At 42.5% G+C, this 20,986-nt stretch overlaps 2 protein-coding genes across 4 annotated transcripts in view; one reads left to right on the top strand and one right to left on the bottom strand.

The window, feature by feature from the left end:
- INTS14 (integrator complex subunit 14) overlaps positions 1-2,239 on the top strand; it is a 38,647-nt gene extending 36,408 nt beyond the window's left edge. For both annotated transcript variants that reach the window (XM_053928703.2, XM_053928702.2), the window contains one exon: positions 1,377-2,239. In XM_053928703.2, coding sequence (XP_053784678.1) covers positions 1,377-1,628 — 252 coding nt within the window. In that variant the 3' untranslated portion in view covers positions 1,629-2,239. The remainder of the gene's footprint in view (positions 1-1,376) is intronic.
- A 2,554-nt stretch (positions 2,240-4,793) lies between these two features.
- Positions 4,794-20,986, bottom strand: part of HACD3 (3-hydroxyacyl-CoA dehydratase 3) — a 31,165-nt gene continuing 14,972 nt past the window's right edge. For both annotated transcript variants that reach the window (XM_024567806.4, XM_053928904.2), the window contains 8 exons: positions 20,775-20,939; positions 19,306-19,357; positions 16,765-16,875; positions 12,439-12,566; positions 10,908-11,020; positions 9,835-9,941; positions 9,129-9,260; positions 4,794-6,328 (listed from right to left, as the gene is read on the bottom strand). In XM_024567806.4, coding sequence (XP_024423574.2) covers positions 6,252-6,328; positions 9,129-9,260; positions 9,835-9,941; positions 10,908-11,020; positions 12,439-12,566; positions 16,765-16,875; positions 19,306-19,357; positions 20,775-20,939 — 885 coding nt within the window. In that variant the 3' untranslated portion in view covers positions 4,794-6,251. The remainder of the gene's footprint in view (positions 6,329-9,128; positions 9,261-9,834; positions 9,942-10,907; positions 11,021-12,438; positions 12,567-16,764; positions 16,876-19,305; positions 19,358-20,774; positions 20,940-20,986) is intronic.

Genomic DNA, 20,986 nt, shown 5'->3' with positions numbered 1-20,986 from the left:
TGTTATGTTGTTAGGCTGGATGTTATTTATGTCACTGCTGTGTTCAAACCTAATTACATAGTGAGCTGGTGAAACAAGCAAGAACAACCTTAATCAGAGTTCAGACAGACAGATGATCAGCCCCAGGCCTCTCTGACTGACACCTGTAATTCACACCGGCCTGGCCCCTCTGTGGCTGTGGTCCTCCTCCCTGCAGAGCTTTCTCCACACTCGTCAGCCATCTATTCAGCTGACACACTTGTACTTTGGCCTTTTGAACTTCTCACTTGTTGACAGTGGTCAGGAAGCCCATTTCTCTATTCTGGTTTTATATAATCCCACATATCAAAGCCAGAAAGGACCTCTGCCAGGCGATTGCATCAGCCCCAGCAGTGGGCAGGGAAGAGGTTTCCCTTTTTGTAAATGAGGCCATTGAGACCCAGAGAGGCTACACAACTTGCCCACATCACGTTGCTAAGGGGTTGATGAGGCACTTCCTACCTCTCTGCTCCCATTCACTACCCCGCCTTTCTTTTTGTGGCCGAGTTTGAGGTCAGACTCCCTGACCCCTCCAGACTCTCCTCCAAACATGTTCATTGGCATCCAGCCTGAAGCCCAGCCAGAGAGGCACCAGAGGTTTAAGAGCCCTCTGAGGTTTGGGACAAGCCTTTTCCGTAGCCGAGTAACAGAGGAAAAGTAACCCTCCGTAGTTACAAGTAAATGAAATGATGTAAGCAAAGTGCCTCACCACATTTGGCTGACGTGCTCCTTTGCTGCGGTGGTGACAACCTGTGCGGTGTCAGCTGTGTCTCTCACCCAGCCTCCTCCTCGCCTGGGGAGGAGCCGCTTCTCGGTCACGTCCTCAGGCCCTCGTCACAGGCATCTCCAACAACCCTTTGTTCTTATATGAAAACGCTCACTTCAGTTAGGGGTCAAGGAAAACTTACTCTAGGCTGAGCACTTAGAAAGTGTGTGACAATTCCAGACATGGAATGGTTGGACTGGCTGGTCAGGTAGACAGTCGGCGGGGCAGCTGGTCAGAAAGTCAACAAGATGGTAGAAGGCAAGGTGGGAATAGAGATCCACCAAGAAGTGAGAACCACAAATGGAGTTTTGAGGGAGAATTTAATAGTTAATCTACCAAAGTGAGCTTACCTATTTCTGCCTAATTATATACATTATCCACCAAAAATTAGGTCAGCATAGTTGAGGTATGTGTCTGCTATTTGCAGAGAAGTTGGTTGGATTTTCTTAAAAAGCATTTCACAATAATGGTTGCAAATACACTTATCCAGTTATACCTTTGATGTAAAAAACCTCCATTTATTGTCCAAAAAAACAAAAACACGTGACCAGGGCAGCATTTTAGGAACATTGTTTTGTTTCTGTGGTTGCAGGAGCTGAACCGTTTACGAAAGGCTGCCCTGGCCTTTGGGTTCCTGGACCTGCTCAAAGGCGTGGCGGACATGCTGGAAAGGGAGTGCACACTGCTACCTGACACAGCCCACCCCGACGCCGCGTTCCAGCTGACCCACGCTGCCCAGCAGCTCAAGCTGGCCAGTACCGGCACCTCCGAGTATGCCGGCTATGACCACAACATCACACCTTTGCAGACAGACTTCTCTGGGAGCAGTGCTGAAAGAATGTGAAGCTGACTTTGGGAACCTTCCTTCTTTTTTCATTTCAGCTGAACACACATAGGGGCAAACACTTTTCCAGAGTGTTCACCTCTGCAGTGACCACCCAAAGAGCTCCCAGAGGCTGCCTCAGAAGCACCACTGCTGGCTGGAATGACTGCTGCAGTCTCAGAAGGGCTCCGAAGGGTGGCTGGCTGCTTGGGCTTTAACTTTCTAAGGCTCAGAGTCTTCCAGCCCAAAAGACACCTGTGGCTGCCACGACGGGTACGTCTACGGAGAAGCTTGAAGGTCTGGTGGGCACAGAGCTCTCCCCCTTCCTCAGGAAACCTGACCTGCAGGGGTCCTCTGGCGTTCTGAAAGGTATCTTCTCTTCGCTCAATCGTAAGGACACTTTCAAGCTTCTGGCCTTGGACTGAGCAACAGACTGTCTGGGACTTTCTAAGTACAAGCCCTACACCACTAAGTTTCAGAACTTTCCTTAGAACTTGGGCAAAACTTGGTGGTAACCCTTAGGTGCCTTTGGTATGTCTTGAGGTACATACTTAAAAATAGCAACCATAAATGTATAAAATTTGTCCCGTTTCTTCAATTTTTTAAAATAAAAAAAATTGATTTTCTATAAAGTGGTTTCACTGGGAAACTAATGTCTTTGCCTTCGGTTCTGTCCTATCTGGATATAAATCCTGCTTTCCTATGTGAAACAGATTCATAAATCATGAGGGTTCCTTGGGTTTCCTATTGACTTCCCTGATTTTTTCTTTTTAAACGTATTTTATTGATTATGCTATTATAGTTGTCTCATTCCCCCCCCTTTATTCCCTCCCTTCCTGTAACCCCCATCCCACCAGCATTCCATCCCCTTAGTTCATATCCATGGGTCGTACATATAAGTTCTTTGGCTTCTACATTTCCCATACTATTTTTAACCTCCTTGTCTATTTTGTACCTACCATTTATGCTACTTATTCCCTGTACATTTTACCCCATTTTTCCCAACCCCTTCCCCTCTGATAACCCTCCATATGATTTCCATTTCTGTGATTCTATTCCTGTTCTAGTTGATCACTTAGTTTGCTTTTGTTTTTGATTTTTTAGGTTCGGTTGTTGATTGTTGTGAGTTTGTTGTCAACAGTGTTCATATTTTTTATCTTCTTTTTTATAGATAAGTCCCTTTAACATTTCATATAATAAGGGCTTGGTGATGGTGAACTTTAACTTGACCTTATCTGGAAAGCTCTTTATCTGCCCTTCCATTCTAAATGATAGCTTTGCTGGATAGAGTAATCTTGGATGCAGATCCTTGCCTTTCATGACTTTGAATACTTCTTTCCAGCCCCTTCTTGTCTGTAAGGTCTCTTTTGAGAAATCAGCTTAGTCTAATGGGAACTCCTTTTTAGGTAACTGTCTCCTTTTCTCTTGCTTTTAGGATTCTCTCCTAATCTTTAATCTCAGGTAATGTAAATACAATGTGCTTTGGTGTTTGTTTTCTTGGGTCCAACTTCTTTGGGACTCTCTGAGCTTCCTGGACTTCCTGGAAGTCTATTTCCTTTGCCAGATTGGGGAAGTTCTCCTTCATTATTTTTTCAAATAAGTTTTCCATTTCTAACTCTTCTTTTCCTTCTGGCACACCTATGATTTGGATGTTGGAATATTTAAAGTTGTCCCAGAGGTTCCTAAGCCTCTCCTCATTTTTTTGAATTCTTGTTTCTTCATTCTGTTCCGGATGAATGTTTACTTCTTCCTTCTGGTCCAAATCTTTGATTTGAGTACCGGTTTCCTTCCCTTCACTGTTGGCTTCCTGTACATTTTCCTTTATTTCACTTTGCATAGCCTTCACTTTTACCTCTATTTTGCGACCATACTCAACCATTTCTGTGAGCATCCTGATTACCAGTGTTTTGAACTGTGCATCTGATAGGTTGGCTCTCTTTATCACTTAGTTCTATTTTTGGAGCTTTGATCTGTTCTTTCACTGAGGCCATTTTTTTTGTCTAGGCGCACCTGTTACGTTCTAAGGGGCTGAGACTTAGGTATTTGCCAGGGCGAAGCAACCCACATTGCTGTGTTGTGGTGCTGTATGTGGGGGAGGAGCCCAAAAGGTAATAATGCCATTTGCTCCCCTCTTAGCAGACTTTCAGTCACTTTCCCCACTTCCCACAAGCAAATCAGGCCCTTCGGGTGCCAATTCCCAGGTGTGTGGACTTGTGTCCATTCTAGGACCCTGTGGGTCTCTCTGAAGAACTCCCCTCAATTCCCACAGGTTTTTACAGCCAGAGGTTTTGAGGCTTTATTTCCCCATGCTGGAACCCTGCATTGTTCAGTCTCACTCCCCAGTTGTTCCTCCTGGTTTATCCACACACAAATGTGGAAACCCCCCGGTTCCCTGTCTCCTCCCCTCCTACTGGTCTGGATGAATGTTTCTTCTTTCTTGGCTGTCGGACTTTCATACATTTCAATTTTCTGGCAGTTCTGATTTTTTTTTTTTAATGCATTACTGTCCTTCTTTTGGTTGTACGATGAGGCAAAGAGTATCTACTTATACCTCCATCTTGGCCAGAAGTCGACTTCCCTGTTTCTGACACTGGCTAAGCTAGATTCTGACAGGTCACTGCAGTCAGCTATCCTTCCAAGTCATCAGCCAGCTTCACAGCCCTGGGCAAGTTTGGTAGCTTCTCTAGTTGTTATTTATGTCAGCACTTTTCAAATTGTTCTGTGGACCACCTTGTGGGTATTACTCCCACAAGCTTCAACCTGAGCAGCCACTTTTGGTTTAACATGCCAAAGGGCTATATATTATTTTGTCTGAACAAAGGACTTTGATCACTAACAACTTCAAAACCATTCGAGTACATAAATTATCTCTAAACACAAGTTATTAGGATTTTGAATGTAAATGTTTAATAGAAATACACAATCTTTTGCTTTCTCAGACAGCAACAAAAGGGCTTATAAGAATATAAGATTATGCCACAGATGCAGCATAATCTGACTGCAAAGCTGATCTGCCCAATTATGCACAGAAAGTCAAGTGAAAGAACATCAGAAGTTAACACAAACAAATATTGACAGAAGTTAGACATGCAAAATATCCTTCAGTGCAATGAACTTGTAAAAAATCATCCAGCCTATGCTAATCATATGTTTTTAGGTCAAACCAAGTTTCCTTTTTGGGCTCAGTTTTCATTTCGGCCCCTTCCACCTAGGAACAACGGGAATGGCAAAACAGAAAGAGCAGCCGTACCTTAAATTCTTTATACAAGCATTACTTCTAACCCATTTTACTTAGTTGACTTGGAATGTAGTAGAAGAAACTGATGTTTTTGACAATGGCCACACTTCATAATGCCTCGATGCTTTTTCAGTTCCTCTGTTGGTGGGTTTCCTGCCAGGAATCGTTGTTAGAGGACTAGCTAGCTGGCTGTTCTCCAGCCCAAGTTCTCTATTCACTATCCTACTGCAGAAAGGTGAAACAATGGCAGAATAAAAGGTGATTTTAGGTCTGTTCAAAACAAACAATTCATTAGGGGGTGGAGGGACTAAGCAAAAAAGAGAAAGGACTCATGGACACGGACAACAGTGTGGTGATTGCTGGCGGGAGGGGATGTAAGGGGACTAAATGGTAATGGAAAAATACAATAAAGATAAAATTAGAAAAAAAAAACCAACACCAAAAACAGATGATCCCAGCACTTACTCTGACAGGCACACAAGTAAATGGACGTAGCCAGTCTAGGGGAAGGGAGACTGAGTTTTTGTTTGCGCAGGGCCTGAGAGTTTTGCAGGCATGTCCAGTCTGGCCTCTCGTGCTCCAGGTTGCCACAGGCTGCACTGCCAGCGGCTGTCTTATCGCCAGTTGGACCTTTCTGATCCCTGTAGCCATTTGGGTTTGGAATTCTTACAATCTCACTATCGTCTAACTAGTGTTTCATCTTTCTTTAGTGTTTCAAATAGTTCTGATTTATCCCGGAATGAAGTGATCCTGGTGTTTCAAGATTCTGACTGGTTTCTCTCAAAGCACTCTGTGCCCACACAGGTAAGCACTGTCTGGTAACATAGCATTAGAGAGGCCAAAAAATTCAGAGGTAATATGTGTTCTCTAGGCCCACTTGGACTCAGAAATGTCTTAGCAATGACTGAGTCAAATTGATTTTCAAAAAATCAATACCACCCTACTTAACAAGTAACCCCTTGGGTACAGAATATGTTAGGTCCTGCCTGAGTCACTTTTACAGCACCCTGTAGAGCAAAAGAGGTGATTTTTCCCTCCACAATCAATAGCTGAAAAGAACAAACCCCAGCTGTCAGCATGGCCAGTACCGAGTAGATCCAGGACACTGAAGAGCCCTCTCCGGCCTGTGTGAAACAGACCGACTGGACATGGAGTGGGTGGGAGCAGGGCCGAGTCTGCCGTCACTTAACACAAAAGGACGAACCTGTCGTGGATGTCATGCAAGTACTACGGGAAGACACTACAATAAATTCAGGATGTTACTGGGGGAAATGGAAGATAGCCTTACTGAGAATTGAATGATTTAACTTTAAAAAAACTTTTACATCAGTACAAGAAGGTAAAACTTTAAGAATTATAGATTAGGCTCAAAAGTCTAAATGGCAAGAAGTCATCTAAATCTCTTTTCAGTGGATCTTTTTCTTCTTCTGTCCGTAGCGCCTCCTGCGCTGTTTATAAAGGTGACGGAAATTGATGTACAACCCTGAAAAAGAAAAGAGCCAGTTAGAAAGGAGACTCTTTGTCCTTGTTTATAACCAAAAGCTCCTAGAGCAGGGGCGGTCTCAAGTTGTCTGTTTTTCATACCTCTCTGTGCTTACTGCAGCTGCTCAGAAAGAACAACTTAATAAGTTATTAAAAATGATTACGATGCACTAGAGACAGCTCAGTTTTTTCCCAGTGGGTTTACAATTTCATTTTCTCCCATATTTTATTATGAAAACTTTCGAACATAAAAATGACTTTATCAGCCCTCTTTCTCCTTCCCTTCACCTTTTGTCTAAAAATAAATAAAATCTTTTAAAAAAAAAAAAGCAAGACTAAATCATTGTACAGTAAATACCACCTAGATTTAAACTTTATTCTTTACATTTACTTTATCACATACCCATTCCCATCTCACTTTTGATGTTTTTCGATGAAAGTTAAACATTACGGAATGTATCCCTAAACATTTCCTTAATTGGAGTTCACAATGTTCTTTTTATTCACTTTCTTTTAACGACTTGCATAGAATACACAAATTTGCAGTATAGAAACAAGGGCTATGCAATAACCCGTTTAAGCAACAGTTTACAAGATGTGACACACTTTTCTAAGAAGCACGACCTAGTGAATTAGAAAACACAGGGTCTCAGAGCCAGAAAAAACAAATTTCAATTCTACTTGACCACGGACTATTTTGTGGCTTGGCCTCACCTCAACTTCCTCATTGCACAACAGTTAAAAACACTTATTTTATAGGCTTTTTGTGAGAAAATGTAGGTTTAGAAGAGCAACTTGATCTATGTACAGAAGTAACTGGCTGTTATACTGCTTCTAAATTATGCAAATTTAGAACATTTCATCCTGAAGAATAAGAACAACTACATACTCATTGTAGGCAAACTATGTATTTGTATAAAACCTTGAAAATTAGAGTGTGTGACGACATACGCAACGTGAAGAAAGGCCACGAGGGTCCGTGCACATCAAAATACTTCCACCCTTCTAACTTTACTGGTAAAATATTTTGAGGGTCTTTCCAATACTTATTCCTCTTTAACACTTTCAGTATGCCCACCTCATGGAGCCTAATCACAGTCATAGGAGATTTATCCAGTAATAGAGGTAGAGTTCTTTTAATGAGTGCATTTTCCAGACTGAAGCTTACTCCCTTCAACCACCAACCATTTTAACACTGCTGGTTAGAAATTTTTCTGTAATGTGTACCTTTTCTGAGATAGAAAATAAGAAATGGAATAAAATGTAGCCTTTGGCAAATGACCTACACCCATGATGGATACTGTTTAACCGTGCCCCTGCCAAGGGCTGACACCCTGAGCGTGGGCTCCTCTTCCCCAGCCTGAGTCACCAAGACCACCGGCCTCTCTGGCTCCCCGCGTTTACTTTCTGTGGTCTTCCTCTCACTGGCTGGGGCAGCCAGCCTCCAAGCTGGTCCCCAGCGATCCTACCTCCTAGTATTTCATACCCTGGTGTGGTCCCCTCCTACACTGGACTAGGTTGGTCTATGTAACCAACAGAATATGAGAAAAATGACAGTGTGTCACTCCTGAGACCAGGTTAGAAAAGGCAGCGTGGACACGACGGAGGTGCTGATTACTGCTACAACGGCGATCATATTATAACACATCGATGTATCAAACAACACGTTGATACCTACCTAAACAATGCTATATGTCAAGTATATTACAATTAAAAATTAAACAGATAAAAATTTTAAAAGGCAGTGTGGCTTCTGGCTCTCTCAGATCACTTGCTCGCGGGGGAAGTCACGTCACGGGCAGCCACATGAAGAAGCACTGCGGCCAGAAACCGAAGCCTCCTGTCCACAGCTACATGAGTGGGCTGGGACCAGAGCCCCCAGCCCCAGTCAAGTCTGCAGAAACGGTAGCCCCGGCTGAGCTGACAGCTTCACTGAAACCTCGTGAGGGAGCCTAAACCAGCCCCACCACACCGCCCAGCGTCCTGATCTTCGGAAACTGTGAGATACGAAATGTTTGTCTTAAGCTGCTAAATCGGTCCATCTTTGGGGTAATTTGTCGCACAGCAATAGATTAATATACTGTCTGCTGTCACATCCTCTGTTGCTAGGAGACCAGATAGCCATGCTTATTTAGGGTCACCTCAAGGCTTTTGTGAACTAAAGCAGAGAAAAACACATGAATTATATTAAAATGTATGAGAACTTTAAACAGTCCTTATAGTTAGGAAGACTTGTAAGTCTCTCATATTTGCAATCATTTAGGTTTACATATTTTCCCCTTTTAGTTTTTATGAATTAAGGCAAGAATTTCTATTTTCTACAAAAGTAAGTTAATAAATAAGCAAGCAGGCTGCACGTGCGGAACGGTCAGGCCGAAGGCTTTGTGACGGCTCTGGGCGGCTCCCCGCTCCTTGCTGCCAGTCAGACTGCCCCCCCCCCCCCCCCCCCGTAAGCTCTGGGTAAGGAATGTGCTCCTGAAACTAGTAAAAGGAAAATGAGCTTGTTTTTCTATTTTAAAAGAGCTTCTTAAATTGTTTTAAAAATGAACTGTATTACAGTGAGTTCCCAATGGCCAAGAGCACTTCAAGAAAGATAACTCGACCACTGGGGATTTGGGAAGAAATACTTCCCACATGCGGCGTATTCTCCTGGAGGGTCTGTTCTGGAAAGTCATCTTTCTCTTAACTCTACACTACTCCTTTGGAAATATGACTCCTAAAGAGTTTTAAAACTTGGAATCATTTCATTCTACCCTCTAAAGAAGTGCGAGGAAAAAGTCTATTACAGAGCCAATGCTTACCTAAAAATAACATTATAAGATAAATCTGGAGAAAGAAGGAAAATCTAACTTTGATTTTCATTGGGTACGGCAATGTGAAACTGAATCTTCCTGTTTCGTTGAATATTGGAATGGACTGGATCACTGAGACAGCTAAAAGCAAAAACAAGAACTTGTTAGAAGCAAAGAAAATGCAGAAACGTCTAGTGACAGCGCCTTCTCACCCCTCCAAGTTTCAGTCACGGGCTTGCTGAAAACGCTTCCTTCCCCCTTCATACAGAGGGCTTATGCCTCTTCTTTCCCCCCCCCAGTTTTCACATGAACCTCCAACTGACGACAGAAGATGAATGAGGAGCAATCACTTGACAACACTGGGCTTCAGTTTGCTATTCTATCAAATGGAGAGAAAAATCCCTACCTGACTCACCCACTAGCTGTTTGTTGGAATAAAATAAAGTCATCAATATGAACCTGCTTTGGAAAATTAAAGCCACTGTATAAACAGGAAGCACGTGATACATGACCACCCAGCTTCCAAATGAGGTATCTCCCCTGGAATAGTCGGGATACCAGGAGTATTATGGAAGGAAACCACTGGAAAGAAAATCTTGAAAAGTCCAACATCCATATATTGACTAAGGCTGGCAGAGGGCGGAAGAACTAACTGGCCTATTGGCTTAGCTATCCCTTGCAGCTGAGCTATTAAACCCGGAGTTCCTGAAAGTACCTTCTGCCAAACATCCCAGAGGATACAGAGGAATCCACACAGTGTAACGAAGCCACGTGAGCACCTTCCAATCCATGTCAATGCAGGAGAGCATGTAGAAGGGGTACCTGTCAAAAATCAGGAATTCAGGTGTTAAAAGCCACTTCACGTTCTGAAGGCAACTCTAGAACACCATTCAAACAGAACCATTTCACAACTCATCACACATGTCTTCTTCTGAACAGAAGTATAACCCTGATCTACCTACCCATAAATACCCATCATGCTCCTCCCCCAATCTTCAAAGGATGTGAACTCTCTTGAATGAGAGGCCAAGTGTAGGTCTCAAAGGAACCCTCTTTGGAATAGTTCAGTATGTGGAATGGATGCTCAGAAGCTTTTTGGCTTCATTCCTAGTTCTCCTCGAAATTCCAAGTAGATAAGGATGACAGACACATTGACAGACACTATCTCTGGATAAATGAAAGTCATCAGGATAAGGATACAAAAGTATACTTAAGTGTACCGAAGACCTTTAACCTCAAATCATACATATGGATTATATATGGTCTGGTAGAGAAGAATACATCTATTTTAACTGAATTTTTTAAAAAGGTATTTATTTTATTGACAACTAAGAATTGAAGAATCAGATAAGAGGTCAATTTTAACTTCAAAAATCTTGCAGTAAAAGATCCACTTCTACCATCCCTTCTACAAGGCTGGTCTTCACTAATTCCATCCAACCTGGATTCCTCCTTCAACCCCACGTTCCTTCAGCCCTTTCATGAATTCTTCTGTGTCAAATGAGTCCTCTCTTCCCAACAAGACAGCAAGAGCCTGAAGGGTAAAAGAGGTCTTTCATTTCCCTGGACCTCTCCTTCTGCTCCACAGTGGCCAGGCTGGGATTACGATCCAAAGGCTGCTGTAAAAACCACTCTGCCCCACTTGCACGGAGCACACAGATCCAGCTACGACTCTCCAAAGATGGAGCCTTAACCCCAACCCAAATGAGACTCTAGACAAGACAGCAACTCTCTGAGAAAGAGCTGACCCAAAGGAGAAGCATTCAAACACTGAGCATTTCTACCCACCTGAAAATTTCAATTGTGCTCCACAGGTAAAACACGAAAAAAACCACCGCTTTGTTCTGCATTTCTTCCATGGTGCCAAAGATGATAAACAAAATGAAATTTCTTCCAAGAAGCTATTAAAAGGACCCAAGAGAGAGAAACAATTTTAAAAGTATATTTTTAAAAACCATATACACGTGTTATCTGAAACCTAACCCAACTAAATTCAAGGTAAACAGAAAAAGATTGGGCTTAACTGGTTTAATCCTCTGCCCCAGTTTTGAAATAAGTTAATACCCAAGCCAGTCTTTCTGGATAAGAATGTGTGTGTGTGTAAATGTATCATCATAAATAGTATATTTTTTTAAAAAAATACACACACATTCCAACACAGTTTCAAGGATATTGCCAAATGAACATTTGTGTCTGCATAACCCAAGTTAAGAAGTAGAACAGTTTGTAAGGCACACCCCCCCTGCCGCGGACATAACTACCTTCTTATGTTAACCGTTCCGTTCTGCTTACGTGTGTATTCCTAAACAGTACACTGTTCCACTCGGCCTGTTTTTACGTGTGCTGACATCACACTGTATGTCCTGTTCTGTGACTTCCTACTCGATGCACGCATGCATCACGCGGCACTGCCCAGCTCCCGGGGCTCCCTTCACACCGTATTCCACATGCATGGCACTCGCCAGAGCCTTGCAAGGTGATGCTGAACCTGGAAGTGCTCTCCCCAGAAACTCCACCCTACTTCTTATCTGCACTAGTCATTGATATGAAAAATATATATTATTCCGTATTAGTGGGTCACTCACTCTTCCCTTTTACTCTTTAAACAAAGTAGCCTTTTTCCGAGGGCAGAAAACCTGGATATAACAAAGCTATTGTATTAACACCCTTTACCAGGCAACTGATACTACTGGCATGCCAGCGCTGGTAGCCCACAAAAGGGTAAAATTACAAAAACTACTCCTGAAAAGACTAACCAGTAATCAATCACCTGGCTCCCCTGCGTCTGGGTAGGTGGTATTTAATGGCACAGCTAGGAAAGGAAAGGAGGATGCGAGGCTTTGATGCCCCGTTCCTGCTAACAACCTTCCAAATACTAGGGAAAGACATAGATGCACTGGGGGGAGGGATCCCCTCACGAGCCAGAACATCCTCCTTCATGAATGAAAGAAAGTCCAAAGTAGAAAGAATTACTAGTTATTACACTGCCTTCGTCTACCCAAGGTGGGAGGAGACCGAGATCTCTCTAAGAAGACTGAGGGTGGGAGTTCCTCCTGCCTGGGAATCAAGTTTCCCTAGCTTTACTAGTATAACTGTGATTGCATGAACATGTTATAATGACATCAACCTGAAGTGGCAAAAGTTCACTTTAGAAAACATTTCTGAGGTTTCAATATTTCCTCCTTGTTCAGATAAAACAGTGCTTTTCCTGTGCCAGTAGGTATTTTTACTAACTGAGACCTCTCAGCAAATTGTGGCACACCTCCGAAATAACACCCCCACCTTTCACTCTCCACCCTTGAGACCAGCTGTTCAGTACCTGGATGAGAGAGGGCGCCACTGGGGACTTGGTGACTCCAATCGCTGCATTGATAGTTTCCACCACTGACAGCATCTGGCAGAAATACATCATGTCAGCCATGGTGTGGAAAGTGTCATAGAAGGACTCTGTGGGACAGAGATACACAGAGGTAAATAAATTGGCAAATTCCAACAGAATTATTTCTCAAACTATGTAACTCCTTACATGAAAGAAATTTTAAGAAAGGTAAGTAAACATCCAGTCAGATTCAAGTTTACTAACCAGCCAGGCTGGAGGAAAGCAGGACTGGGGGATCGTGAACACTAAACCCCACTGGTCACCAGAAAGTTAACACACAAACCCTGCATGCACCTCTCATTCTACAAGGAGAGGAGGGAAGCACACCGCGACTCCAGTCATTACATGCTGAAAAATCTATGTAGCGGGCCCAGCAGTGATTCCTTTCAGCTCCATTATTTCCTTTAATTTAAAGCCAGAACTGTATCACATATACTGAATGCAGTGTAGCCTCTCAGAATCTCCAGAGTTGAACAACCATCCCTCAATAGAGAGGTGCAGAAGTACTGAATGAAATTAACTTTCAAACACCTTAATTGTGCTTATGTATCTAATCTTACTCTTATTCTGAGAATCTATCCGAACTAAAAAGAATCTAAAATGAAAAAGAACTCACGAAACGAGTGCTCTCTGCAGGCGCATTACAGTAGAAACTGTCCAACTGTCCGAGGGCGTGGGGAGTTTGAGCAGACTACGGCCCATCTACCTCATGGCTGTCACATCACAATTTAAAGTAACAGTTATTGCTTCCGTGAGGTCAGCAAATGCGGCATCAACTCTGAGTGCTCCATAATGTCAAGTCCTTTGCTTTCCACACTGATCCTCACCTGACATCCTGAATCCCTACATTCCTCTTTGCAGTGTTTCTCAACCAGGGCACCGCTGACGCTTTGCCAGCGCAGAAAGTGCGGGACTCTCGGCTGCCTGCTAAATACAAGCAGTGCTTCCGAGGGTCTGGCAGAGGCAGGACAGTTACCAACAAAGAGGACGCTGCAGGAGCCTCACAGAGCACGGTTTAAATACCGAGTGGGTCAGAGAGGCCCCTGCAAAAACTGAAGAAACCCTCTCAAGTATTTTTGCGGGAATGATTCATTTTACAGTCCTGCTGCAAAGTCGAATGTGAAGTGAAGAATCGTATATACTGCTAATGTATAATTTTACCAGAAAAATCCCACCAATAAAGAGCTCAAAATTTAACTAATTACTTTCTTTGAACAAACTAACAATGCAAAATTACAATTTAAATTCACTACGTATAAAATAAAGTTATTTGCATAATTTTAAATGCCCTCTTTTCAAGACAAAATCCCAATCTAATCTTTTTGTCATCATTTACAATGAAATTCTGGTATTAAGAGGGGGATTCACTATAAGTGACATTTCTCTTTTAAAAAGTGAGGACCTCTCCTACTAGAAAGCCATAACTTAAGATTTGGCACATGGTAAACAAAAATTAGATCTTGTGGTCTTTGCTTCTGATTTTGTAGGAAATTGATTCTTGTTCCAATTCACGAATAGAAATCTGATTTCTAAAATGATAGTTATAAAGAACATTAGTAACATTGAACTGCTTATGATATTGTTTTAAAAACAAGATGCAAAATTGCATATGGAGTCTGATTATAATTTTTAACAGGAGAAAAAAAGACTACAAGGCAATGTGTGGAAATATTAATAGTGACAGACAGTGGCTTATTCACCCTCCTCCTTCCGCCACACCTTCACCCGTTTCCCCCATGTTACAAACTTAAATCGCTACATTTAATTTTATGATTTGTAAAAAAAAAATTTTGAAACTAGGAAAAGGCACTCTGATGTGAATGGAACATGGATTTAATAGTGGTAGTCTAAAGTAGTATCTTCTCTCTCTGGGCAGCCTACACCAAAATCCTTAAAAACAGTCTGTCCGCTGATCTCTCGATCCCACTTCAGGAACTGTTCTCAAAGAAGTTATGTGGGAGAGACGCCAAGGGCCAAGAGGCCACAACTCTGAGAGCTGTGATTACGGTGGAGTTTTTTGTTTTGAGTCTTTATTTTCTGATTTTTTTCTGTAACACATTTTTATAATTAGGAAAAAATTAAAAATTAATTTAATAAAAAGCTATTACTTAATAGAGCCCTAGACAAACTCAAACAGAGTTTCCATATGAGCCCAAGAGTCTGCTGCTGTTTCCTTCACATACGAAGTTTAGCAAATACGTGTTTACATGAAAAAACAAGTACGTGTGTCAAATCTGCCATTCACCAACATCCCTTATTCAAAAGGAGGAAACTGCGAGGGGCTAACGATGACCCTGGGTACCAAGCCCCAACTCCTCTCTGAGGACTGCTAAGGGAAGCATTAAACCAGCAGCTCCAGTCCAGCAGGCGGCTAGGAAGGGGCTCTGAGCCAAAACAGAAATTACAAATCCAGGCAGCTTACTTTCAACACATGACCCAGATAACTTAGCAGCTTTTGGGCTGCACACCTAACACCCAGCAGGCTTGCAAGACAACACACAGAATCAGTCTAACCGTGTTGGTTAAACTGTGATCTGCACAATTCCAAGGTGTTAAGAAGGCAGGAAAAAAACGTGCCCGTCTTTCAAATGACTCTAGAGCTAACTACAGTTCACCTCCTACAAACCTCAGATGGAAAAATTTAGGAGTGAAGCATAAAACAGTCTACAGAATTTTTTTTTCTCTCTTAAATAGTTTATATTTTTCCACTATACTTATGTTTTTCCTCATAAAATACAGAAAAAAAATTTAATTATCCACATTCAAACCATTTGAAAATGGTGCATTTCCTTCCAATCTTTTTACATGCATTGGCTCATTTTCCCCTTTTCATACAGGTGTGAGCAAACTGGAAGGACAAATGTATGTGCTACTTCTTTAGCCTGTCATCAGCATTTTTCCATGTTACAACAAACTCTTTAAATGCTTTATGTGTGTTTGACAACATGCCACTGACAGAATATTCCAAATCCGTCCCTCAATGGACATTTAGGTAACTTCTGTTTTGTTACTATATAAATAATGCCATAATGTCTATCTTTTTGAAAAGCTGCTCTTATAGTTTCAATTCTTTCTTTAGAAGTTAGTTCCAGAAATGAAATTTCCAGGTTCAAGGACATGAACAGTTAAGGTTCTAGATCCACTTTGCCAAGTGATTTCCCAAGAGCTGTAATTACATACCCTCACAGTAGCCACTGGTGTGTCTATTTTTAACATACGTCCTCCTGATTTAGGTATCTTTTCTAACTTTGCAAAATTGATAATAAAAAATGCCTTATTTTTTATTTTCTTCATCATTACTGAGTTAAACATTTTTCAGTATATTAAATTAGTTTTATTTCCTCTTACGAATTTCCTATACATAATTTTGTTAATCTATTTGATGGAGTTTTTACATTTTTAAATCAATTTGTACAAGTTCTTTTATGTAAAGAAACCAACCCTTCCGTCTGGTATTTGTTGCAGTGTTCCACCAACTCTCAATCCCCACACTGCTAACTTCAGTATACTTTTAATCTTTAATGATCTCTTGCCTGGGGTGTTTTTAGATATACAGGAATTTAGATATTTTTATTATAGTCAAATATACTGACATTTTTCTTTATGATTCTTCCAACACGTCTTAGAAAAGCCTCACCTTACACAAGAGATTTTCACAATATTTACTTATATCTTATTATGGTTAAACTTTTCATAATTCTTAAATCCTTTGGCAGAATTTATTTTTGTATACAGTGTGAGGAAGAAGAGTCAGAGTCCTGCCCTGGGGGGTGTGGCTCAGTGGACTGAGCACCAGCCTGAGAACCAAAGGATCGCCAGTTCAATTCCCAGTCAGGGCACATGTCTGGGTTGTGGGCCAGGTGCCCAGTGGCGGGTGTGCGAGAAGCAACCACACATTGATGTTTCGCTCCCTCTCTCTCTCTCTAAAGATAAATGAATAAGGTCTTTAAATAAATAAATAAATGTGCAGTTAATGAATAGAGAAAGGGATGCTAGCCCAAGATACGCCCCTGGTGGGCTGTGTGGACACAGACCATCTCCTTGGCCATCACTAAGCCCGTTTCCTCACCTGTTAAATAGACAAGAGACCAGCCCACCTGTTTCGAGGCCGTGGGAAATAACGGGTGTGAAAGTACAATGGAAAGCATGAAGCGCTACACAAATACAGGGGTTATTACTAACACCAAAGGTGGAGAGTATCGGCTTTGGTGAGCAGGGGGCCAATCTACTACAAAAAGAAAACTAGCGTTACAATTTAGCACTTGCCTTTTCCGAAGATTAAGAACCGCACGGTCATGTTGACAAACATCCAGGAGAATCCCAGGAACTGCACGAGGTTATACATGAACAGGTACCCTTTCTTCAAGCTTATAAGAGCTGGGAAGCGAAGCAAGGCAGCGTGTTACAAGCAGGAGTCACAGCCACAGCAGGAGAGGGGTGTGCAGGGCACACCAGCCTAACTCCATCCCGCTTTCCTACTTGGGCGCCCCAAGCTCCCAAACCAAGACCTGGCCCCAGTCTGTACCAGTCTGGCTCCTGGTCCCACAGAGAAACAGATAAGGAAAAATTATGAGAAACACTGTACTCCAAGGCATGTTTTCAGCAGTGTTTCCCCTTAGAGCCTTAAAGGGTAAGTATACAGACATAACAAATCCAAAAAGAGAATATATCTTAGGAGGCATTAAGGTAGGGGGAAAAAGCTACTCAGCTCCTTGTCATGTTAATATAATCTACAGTTACTTCTCTGGAATTTTTTTAAGGTCATACAGGTCAAACTAACTCACAGAAAGAATAATGAAAGAAATTCTGATATTCGATCATCTATTCACTCAACCAAGCATTAACTGAACACCTACAATGTGCAAGGTCCGAAGGGGCACTATTGGTGTTCAAAGAACTTATAATCTAAAACCGTAAGTACAAGATAGAGTGATAGTGATAGGTAATGTCTTGTGAAAATTTCAAGGTGAGAAAATGACATTAGACTGGGGAAGTGGAAATCAGGCAAGTATCTGACCCGGGCGTTGGAGAATGGGTAGGATGAGGATAGAACCAAAGGGGGGAAATTACAAACTGAAAGGCAAGAGAATAAGGGACACTCACTTTGTCTTCAGCCTAAGGTTTGCGCAGACTCGGCTACTTAGAGTGAAGGGAGGAGTGAGGAACTTAAAGGCGTGGTTGAGTCAAAGGGGTAGGGCACAGGAAAGGGTCATTCTTAAGACAAGAGCTATGGGGTTCAGATCCTGCTGCCGCACAAGTGCTCCTAGACGGCACACATCCCGCATTCACACTTGTCGGTGCTCAGGTAAACACACTCCACAGGGGCGTGCTAGCAAAATCAGTCCTGTTCTAAGGGGCCAAAAAAGCCAGACTTTTGACATTTAACTAACTAAATTTTTTTCTTTAAAACTATAAAAGTTTATTATACTTCCCCATCATAAAGAACTTCTTTCATCAGGAAACTTTATGAATTTAGATAAAACAAAGCTTTATCTAACCACCTAAAAATTTATATATAAGCATTTTTTCGAAGTTTATCCCTCCAAAACCAAAAAATTAATTTAAATCTTAGATGGCACCCTGGGTGGTGTAGCTCAATGGATTGAGTGTGGGCCTGCCAACCAAAGGGTCGCTAGTTCGATTCCCGGTCAGGGCACATGCCTGGGTTGCAGGCCAGGTCCCCAGTAGGGGCTGTGCAAGAGGCAACCACACACTGATGTTTCTCTCCCTCTCTTTCTCCTTCCCTTCTCCTCTCTCTAAAAATAAATAAAATCTTTTATATAAATAAATAGATAAATTTTAGATGGACGTTCATGTTGTTATTCTTTACCTCCACTAACTGTCCCCCCTCCTTTACTTTTCTAAGGAAATATTTCTCTAAATTAGTAGCTATTCAAATCTTTTTATAGAGCAATGAAACCTCCTTTTCAAAGGAAACTTTATTGACAACACCAATACATAAAACACAAAAGCAGAATTGCTTTCCCTGAAGTCCAACTGCTCGGTTGGCCTACGCATCACAAGCATCTCTGGGAGCCCCTGGGGTATCCTGCAGCATAGTCTGAAAACCACTGCTCCACAACTGCCCACTTCCCCATTTATGGCAGGCCGAACGAGCACCACTAAAACCTGAAAGAGTAAGAACTAATGAGGAACCGCCTTTTACCGTTTTTCAGCATTAGTGTTAACTTACAGGCTTTCACAGCCCTCCCTCAAATGGAAGCTCTTAGAGCGCAGGTGCTGTGACAAATTCATCAGCAGCACACTCAGGGGACCAGCGCGATGCTCGCAGCGCAGCAAGAGCTTAATGGCTAGCTGTCCAAGGTAATCTGTGTCACCCAGAAGGTGATGCACTTACAGCAGTTCTTGCTTATACATGGTTGGACACACAGAAATAGAAATGGATTTGCCAAGGTTGACAATCACACCTATCTGCGTCACAGCCCTTAAGATCTTGGTTGGGAGAAAAACACCAGGCTGGAGGGAGGACAGCCTTGGACCTAGATGATATTTCCACGTGTCCAGGCAGCACATGCTGCCACCTAACACTAGGCCAGTCCGAGAGACGAAGGTTCTTCCATACTGCTATACCGGCCTGGCATTCTCAGATGATGTCAGGCGCCCAACCCTAGGGAAACAGTAAAAGAAGGGCTTCTAATGCGGGTGTGCACAGCGTAAGCCCTGGACACTGAGGCTTGCCCATCACCTCACCTACACCACATTAGCTCTCCTACCACATCACACTCACCCACACCCACCTCTACCACAGGCTAACTGGTAACTACCATGGCAGCGGGGGCAACTTACTTTCAGGGGAGCCTTCACTTTCAATTCTGAGTTTATTCAGGCGTTCTTCTTCCTAGAATTTGGACATAAGTTTTCCAACAACACAAGTTAGAATCCCCAGATGCTTGCAAAGTCCACATGCTGGTGAAGTGATCTGACTTCCTGAAAGCGACCTCCTTAGCTGCGTTCCTGCCTCTTTGGGAAAATTACCCAGTTCGTGGAGCCAGAAAGCCCGACTCCTTACTAAGTAGCATTAGCATCATAGAATGCCGTCCAAGGCTCGCAGAACTAGGCCAATCAGCTGGCTTCCAAACTACAAAGTGGGTAGGCTTGAAATCTTAGAGCTGGAAAGACACCCAGAATTGTCACTGCCATAGAAACAAAACAGAAATGTAAGGCAGAAAGCAGATTGCTATTTTATTTTTTAACATCTCTAGATTTTTAGGATAATTTTTCCAGAATCTAAAATCATGTCTCCACCTCAGTATGAGCTCATGTTAGGTTAATATATAGAAGGTTACATGTAGAAATATTTATGAGATATGTATGTGCATAGCTAGTATGCACGCATATAGCTCGCTGTTCTGTCTGCTGCAAGGGCCTAGAAGCAAGGGTAGTACCCCTGCAGCAATAAGCATACTTGAGCCCAGATCTCGGTTTCCACTACCTTTTTTCCCTAATAAAAAGAACAGAGTTCCTTGAAGAATGGCTGACTCAAGGAATGGAGGAGAGAATATACAAAATAAGCCTGGAGCAGTTTATACTGCCAGAAATTAAGGAAGAGCGGAAGTGGAGTGGGAGGGAGGGAGGAAGGAAAGGCAGGAGGGGAAAAGAGCCCCAAAATGATGGTGCCTTGAGCTTTGTCAAAGGGACATAAGAACCACCTGAAAGAGTTCTAACTGCCAAAGCTGGAACAATTTGAGCAACAAAATAAATAACGTAGTATTGAACTATAACCCAAACTATAAAATAAATATTCATGTCCATACTGGTATTTTTTTAAATGACTAAATAAATAAATGGGAGAGAATCATCTCCAGTGCAGAATAATTCCAAATAAAGTACGTAGATACTCCACCCTGAAGATGGGAAGATAACTCCCCACTCCTTCAGCGCGGGCTCTGCGAAGTGACTTCCTCCCGAAGAGCACAGTGAGGAAACCTGCCCCATGTTACCTCAGCCACACGAGCAAGATCAGGGTCAACAGTGATATGTCACAGCATGTGCCCATGACACGGCCTGGTACGAGTGAAACCTCTGAAGTCTTCCTCCCCCAAAACCAATCACCCTAGTCTAATCATGGGGTGGGGGGGGGGAATCAAACAAACCCCATAGAGGTTCAGTCTATAAAATTGATGACCACATCACCAGGCCATTAACTGAATTGACAACTTTGTATTTATTCGATCAGGTCCTGATAAGTATCTGAGGTGGCTGAAATAACTTGAGTTCCTCATGATTTCTGTCTAGATCCCAGGGCACTTACTGACCTTGGCTCTGAGCTCCATTTCTGCATCGGACTCGTCCAGCCAGCGATCAAAGTCAGGGGCCAGAAACAGTGGGCGCTTCTCCTGCTTGGTGAGTCGCTCCCACCACTGACTCACCTTCTTCTGGACCGTAATGTTTACCTGCCTCTGGGTCAGTTTGTAAACAGGCTAGGAGAGAAAATGAGAATGTGAGGATGCCTTCTCCTTCCCACCCC

The sequence above is a fragment of the Desmodus rotundus genome, chromosome 7, assembly GCF_022682495.2.
Source record: "Desmodus rotundus isolate HL8 chromosome 7, HLdesRot8A.1, whole genome shotgun sequence".
NCBI lineage: Eukaryota > Metazoa > Chordata > Mammalia > Chiroptera > Phyllostomidae > Desmodus > Desmodus rotundus.
Note: the sequence above shows the minus strand (reverse complement) of the source record. Positions and strands in the feature narration are given on the sequence as shown.